General features: G+C 37.3%; 1 protein-coding gene across 1 annotated transcript; it reads left to right on the top strand.

Annotated features, from left to right (window-relative positions):
* The first annotated feature begins 321 nt into the window (after window positions 1–321).
* LOC121844550 (DNA-binding protein inhibitor ID-4-like) lies at window positions 322–6,666 on the top strand. Its single transcript, XM_042314784.1, has 2 exons — window positions 322–929; window positions 6,460–6,666. The coding sequence occupies exons 1-2, from the start codon at window positions 549–551 to the stop codon at window positions 6,664–6,666; spliced, it is 588 nt and encodes a 195-aa protein (XP_042170718.1). The 5' UTR covers window positions 322–548.
* Window positions 6,667–6,902: the final 236 nt, after the last annotated feature.

The raw sequence follows: 6,902 nt of genomic DNA, 5'->3' as shown, positions 1-6,902 counted from the left end.
TTTATATTTCAAATGCTCCGGCCTCCTTACTGATTAGATGTTATATATCGACCACACACACACACACACACACACACACACACACACACACACACACACACACACACACACACACACACACACACACACACACACACACACACACACACACACACACACACGACAGGCGTCACACCTCCCGCAGCGCAGAGGCAGGCACGCATTTCTATAGGGTGGTGTTGTTCCATCATGGGCACCGGGCGGCTCGTGATTGACCAGTTTCTCTCCGGTACTGTCAACCAGCAGCGCGCCGGCGCCTCCTTCCCATATAAGTGAACGGAATCTATTCATTCTTCACGCGGTGCTTGGTGAAGTAGAACCGACTGGTCCACGGGATGTTGACAGAATAAAATCTACTACTTTTGAAACATTTTTGTCGACCGTTTTCTTTTGGTAGTTTGGCTTTTACGTCGGTCATAGCCATCTTCATCGCCTACATATAATATCCGGTATTTGGCACCAGTGATTGTTTTCTCTCTACCCCGCGGTACGGGTGCGTTATTACCGAAATGAAGGCTACTACTCCCGTCCGCCCCCAGAAGGATACCTCAAGCAGCAGCGGCAACGAGCTTTCTTTACACTACCTCTCGGATCACAGCCTGAACATCGCTCGGTCGAGGTTGCAGGAAGAAGAGCAGCTGTGTCTGCAGGACGATATGAACCAGTGTTACAGTCGCCTCAAGCGCCTCGTACCCACCATACCGCAGGATAAGAAAGTCAGCAAAGTGGAGATCCTTCAGCACGTCATAGATTACATCTTGGACCTGCAGCTCGCGCTGGAGACGCACCCTTCCCTCCTGAAACAACAGACGGGGACCTTGACGGGGACGTGCCCGCCGTCCCCAGTCTCTAACCGGACACCACTAACGGTTCTCAACACAGACCACCAGGTAAGAAGCAATGGCACAAGACGTAAATTCAACGTCTCTTCCACGTTGGTTCAACAATGAAATGACGTGGAAACAACGTTGATTCAACCAGTGTGTGCCCAGTGGGATGGTCTAGAAAACTATATATGGAATGGGTGGTGTGTATCAGTGGCGTTGTCCTTTTCAAGTCAGAAGACTCCTGTATTGTAGAATAACAAATGGTCTTGTTTATGTTCTTGTGGAAAACACCATATTGGCAGAGACACATGTTATTGAAACATCGTATTGGCAGAGACACATGTTATTGAAACATCGTATTGACAGAGACACATGTTATTGAAACATCGTATTGGCAGAGACACATGTTATTGAAACATCGTATTGGCAGAGACACATGTTATTGAAACATCGTATTGGCAGAGACACATGTTATTGAAACATCGTATTGACAGAGACACATGTTATTGAAACATCGTATTGGCAGAGACACATGTTATTGAAACATCGTATTGACAGAGACACATGTTATTGAAACATAATACAGAGACCATTTCTAGTGGCAGTGGTTGGCAGAGACATGTGAAAGACAGGACCCATGTGAAACATCTAGGTGAAGGAGTCTGTGGTCCTGCTGTGATGCTCTCAGATCAGATGATAAGTTGTGTTGTGGTCCTGCTGTGATGCTCTCAGATCAGATGATAAGTTGTGTTGTCCTGCTGTGATGCTCTCAGATCAGATGATGATAAGTTGTGTTGTGGTCCTGCTGTGATGCTCTCAGATCAGATGATAAGTTGTGTTGTGGTCCTGTCATGTGATGCTCTCTGATAGCTCGTGGTTTGATACCTGACTCATTAACTGTCAGGTAGTATTAATCCTTTCTGTGATGCTCAACAGGCAAAAAGATGATAAGTTTTGTGTGTGGTCCTGCTGTGATGCTCCTATTATTCTGGCTTAAATCTGATCATCTCTTCAATGGAATAGACCTTCAATTCACCTGGATTAGTATTGTTGTGGTCCTGCTGTGATGCTAGCTCAGATCAGATTATAAGTAGTGCAGTATTATTATTATTATGTAGTACTAGCAGTATTATTATTAATATGGGTACTAGCAGTATTATTATTATTAGTATGTAGTCAACACTATTATTATTGTATAGCTTTTTATTCACCTTATTATGAGTAGTACTAGCAGTATTATTATTATTATGAGTAGTACTGGCAGTATTATTATTATTATTTGTACTAGCAGTAAATGGTTATTATGAGAGTAGGATCCTATTATTCTTATTATGAGTAGTACTAGCAGTATAAGCAATATGAGTAGTACTAGCAGTATTATTATTATGAGTAGTACTAGCAGTATTATTATTATTGTTATTGTGAGTAGTAGTAGCAGTATTATTATTATGAGTAGTAGTAGCAGTAGTATTATTATTATTGAGTAGTAGTAGCAGTATTATTATTATTATGAGTAGTACTAGCAGTATTATTATTATTATGAGTAGTAGTAGCAGTATTATTATTATTATGAGTAGTAGTAGCAGTATTATTATTATTATGAGTAGTACTAGCAGTATTATTATTATTATGAGTAGTAGTAGCAGTATTATTATTATTATGAGTAGTAGTAGCAGTATTATTATTATTATGAGTAGTAGTAGCAGTATTATTATTATTATGAGTAGTACTAGCAGTATTATTATTATGAGTAGTAGTAGCAGTATTATTATTATTATGAGTAGTAGTAGCAGTATTATTATTATTATGAGTAGTAGTAGCAGTATTATTATTATTATGAGTAGTAGTAGCAGTACTATTATTATTATGAGTAGTAGTAGCAGTATTATTATTATTATGAGTAGTAGTAGCAGTACTATTATTATTATGAGTAGTAGTAGCAGTATTATTATTATTATGAGTAGTAGTAGGAGTATTATTATTATTATGAGTAGTAGTAGCAGTATTATTATTATTATGAGTAGTAGTAGCAGTATTATTATTATTATGAGTAGTAGTAGCAGTATTATTATTATTATGAGTGGTAGTAGGAGTATTATTATTGTTATTATTATTATTATGAGTAGTAGTAGGAGTATTATTAATTGTGTTATTATTATTCTGAGTAGTAGTAGCAGAATTATTATTATTATTATTATGAGTAGAGGTCGACCGATTAATTGGAATGGCCGATTAATTAGGGCCGATTTCATCTTCATAACAATCGGAAATCGGTATTTTTGGGTGCCGATTTTGCCAAAAATTGTGTATATATATATATATATATATTTATTAAAAAAAAAAATCACTTCACTTAACTAGGCAAGTCAGTTAAGAACACATTCTTATTTTCAATGACGGCTTAGGAACGGTGGGTTAACTGCCTCGTTCAGGGGCAGAACGACAGATTTTCACCTTGTCAGCTCGGGGGATCCAATCTTGCAACCTTACAGTTAACTAGTCCAACGCTCTAACTACCTGCCTCTCATTGCACTCCACGAGGAGCCTGCCTGTTACGTGATTGCAGTAGAAGCCAAGGTAAGTTGCTAGCGAGCATTAAACTTATCTTATAAAAAACAATCAATCAATCATAATCACTAGTTATAACTACACATGGTTGATGATATCAAACAGCACTTTCGCGCGTTTTGCCAGCAGCTCTTCGCAAGCACAGCGCTGTTTATGACTTTATGCCTATCAGCCTAACGGCTGGTGTAACCAATGTGAAATGGCTAGCTAGTTAGCGGGGTGCGCGCTAATAGTGTTTCAAACGTCACTCGCTCTGAGACTTGGAGTAGTTATTCCCCGCGGCTTTTGTGGAGCGATGGGTAACACTGCTTCGAGTGTGGCTGTTGTCGATGTGTTCCTGGTTCGAGCCCAGGTAGGGGCGAGGAGAGGGACGGAAGCTATACTGTTACACTGGCAATACTAAAGTGCCTTTAAGAACATCCAATAGTCAAAGGTATATGAAATACAAATGGTATGGAAAGAACTACAACCTAAAACGTATTACCTGGGAATATTGAAGTCTAATGTTAAAAGGAACCACCAGCTTTCATATGTTCTCATGTTCTGAGCAAGGAACTGAAACGTTAGCTTTCTTACATGGCACATATTGCACTTTTACTTCTCCAACACTTTGTTTTTGCATTATTTCAACCAAATTGAACATGTTTCAGTATTTATTTGAGGCAAAAAAAAAAATTATTGATGTATTATATTAAGTTAAAATAAGTGTTCATTCAGTATTGTTGTAATTGTCATTATTACAAATAAATAAATAAAAATTGTCCGATTAATCGGTATCGGCTTTTTGGCCCTCCAAAAATAATCGGTATCGGTATCGGCGTTGAAAAATTATAATCGGTCGACCTCTAATTATGAGTAGTCGTAGCAGTATTATTATTATTATTATTGTTGTTGTTATTATGAGTAGTACTAGTAGTATTATTGTTATTGTTATTATGAGTTTAGTAGTAGTAGTAGTATTATTATTATTGGTATTATGAGTAGTACTAGTAGTATTATTGTTATTGTTATTATGAGTTTAGTAGTAGTAGCAGTATTATTATTGTTGTTATTATTATTAGTATTGTTGTTGTTGTTATTATTATGAGTAGTACTAGTAGTATTATCGTTATTGTTATTATTATTATGAGTGGTAGTAGTATTATTGTTATTGGTATTATGAGTAGTAGTAGTATTATTGTTATTGTTATTATGAGTAGTAGTAGTATTATTATTATTGCTATTGTTATTATTATTCTTGTTGTTGTGAGTAGTACTTGTAGTATTATTGTTATTGTTATTATGAGTAGTAGTATTATTATTGCTATTGTTATTATTATTCTTGTTGTTGTGAGTAGTACTTGTAGTATTATTGTTATTGCTATTATTATTACGAGTAGTAGTAGTATTATTATTGTTATTATTATTATGAGTAGTAGTAGTAGTATTATTGTTATTGTTATTATTATTATTGTGAGTAGTAGTAGTAGTATTATTGTTATTATTATTAGAGTAGTAGTAGTAGTAGTAGTATTTATTGTTATTATTATTATTATTATTGTTATTATGAGCAGTAGCAGTATTATTATTATTATTATGAGTGGTAGTAGTATTATTAGTATCATTATTATGAGTAGTTGTAGTAGCAGTAGCAGTATTATTATTATTATTATTATGAGTGGTAGTAGTATTATTAGTATCATTATTATGAGTAGTTGTAGTAGTAGTAGCAGTATTATTATTGTTATTATGAGCAGTAGCAGTATTATTATTATTATTATTATTATTATTATGAGTGGTAGTAGTAGTAGCAGTATTATTATTGTTATTATGAGTAGTATTATTATTATTATTATTATTATTATTATTATTATGAGTGGTAGTAGTAGTAGCAGTATTATTATTATTATTATGAGTGGTAGTAGTAGTAGCAGTATTATTATGAGTAATAGCAGCATTATTATTGTTATTGCTATTATTATTATGAGTAGTAGTAGTAGTATTATTATTGTTATTATTATGAGTAGTAGTAGTAGCATTATTATTATTATTATTATGAGTGGTAGTAGTATTATTAGTATCATTATTATGAGTAGTTGTAGTAGTAGTAGCAGTATTATTATTATTATTATTATGAGTGGTAGTAGTATTATTAGTATCATTATTATGAGTAGTTGTAGTAGTAGTAGCAGTATTATTATTGTTGTTGTTGTTATTGTTATTATGAGTAGTAGCAGTATTATTATTATGAGTGGTAGTGTTGTTGCTGTGGTTTCAGCTATTAAACTGTGACTTGCAGTAGACAGAGTGTCATTGAGTAACCTGATTATTGACAACACCCAGGAGCCAGCTGTGTGTTGCACAATAACTGTCCTCTTGTGTAGCAACGTTCCAAGCAGAGGGTTAAAGGTCATCTGCCTGTAAATGAGGAGCAGAGCATGGTTAGGTTAGCTGGAAGGCTCTGACACCCAGACAGGCCTGGTTAGGTTAGCTGGAAGGCTCTGAGACCCAGACAGGCCTAGTTAGGTTAGCTGGAAGGCTCTGAGACCCAGACAGGCCTGGTTAGGTTAGGCTCTGGAAGACAGGCTGGTTAGGTTAGCTGGAAGGCTCTGAGACAGGCAGAGAGACAGGCAGGCAGGCAGAGAGACAGGCAGGCAGGCAGGCAGGCAGACAGACAGACAGACAGACAGACAGACAGACAGACAGACAGACAGACAGACAGACAGTCAGGCAGGCAGGCAGGCAGGCAGGCAGACAGACAGACAGACAGAAAGACAGAAAGGCAGACAGACAGACAGACAGACAGACAGACAGACAGACAGACAGACAGAGACAGACAGACAGACAGACAGACAGACAGACAGACAGCAGGCAGGCAGGCAGGCAGGCAGGCTGACAGGCAGCTGTGTTTGTGGTATACTGGAAGTCAGTTGTCTGAGCCGGTTCGTTTGTTTTGGCTTGTTGATGAAGCCCTGTGTTGTGTTGACGGCGCCAGTCAGTCTGGAGCAGACCGTTCACACACCCCATCTATTCATTCTGTCCACAGGTGTGCAGAGCAGAGCTGAGAGCAGAGCTGAGAGCAGAGCTGAGAGCAGAGCTGAGAGCAGAGCTGAGAGCAGAGCTGAGAGCAGAGCTGCTCCAGTCCACAGCCAGCACAGCCTCAGCCTCCAGCCAGGGAATCTCAGCCAGCCACATGAAGCTTTATCACACAGGGGATACCCCCCCCGCTGGAGAACCTACGACTGGCAAATAAAAACATATTTATAACACGTTTATTAGAAACAAACTAAAGCCTGCTACGTTCAACTGACCCATAACTTAACTGTAAATGTCAAATACAATTACAACCTGAAAGGGTGAATGAAGAATCCCTTGTTGTTGTGAGGTCTTGCTAGAAACTAGAGCTTGTTGAACGACAAATACCAGTTTATAAAATGTGACAAATACCGGTTTATAAAATAAAAATAACTAAACCTACAGTGTGGAACT

This window comes from Oncorhynchus tshawytscha, unplaced genomic scaffold, assembly GCF_018296145.1.
Source record: "Oncorhynchus tshawytscha isolate Ot180627B unplaced genomic scaffold, Otsh_v2.0 Un_contig_1274_pilon_pilon, whole genome shotgun sequence".
Taxonomy (NCBI): domain Eukaryota; kingdom Metazoa; phylum Chordata; class Actinopteri; order Salmoniformes; family Salmonidae; genus Oncorhynchus; species Oncorhynchus tshawytscha.
Note: the sequence above shows the minus strand (reverse complement) of the source record. Positions and strands in the feature narration are given on the sequence as shown.

Coding starts and splice junctions, on each gene's coding strand:
- LOC121844550 (XM_042314784.1), top strand. CDS start 549: ATGAAGGCTACTACTCCCGTCCGCCCCCAGAAGGATACCTCAAGCAGC. Junction 930..6,459: donor TTCTCAACACAGACCACCAG/GTAAGAAGCAAT, acceptor TTCTGTCCACAG/GTGTGCAGAGCAGAGCTGAG.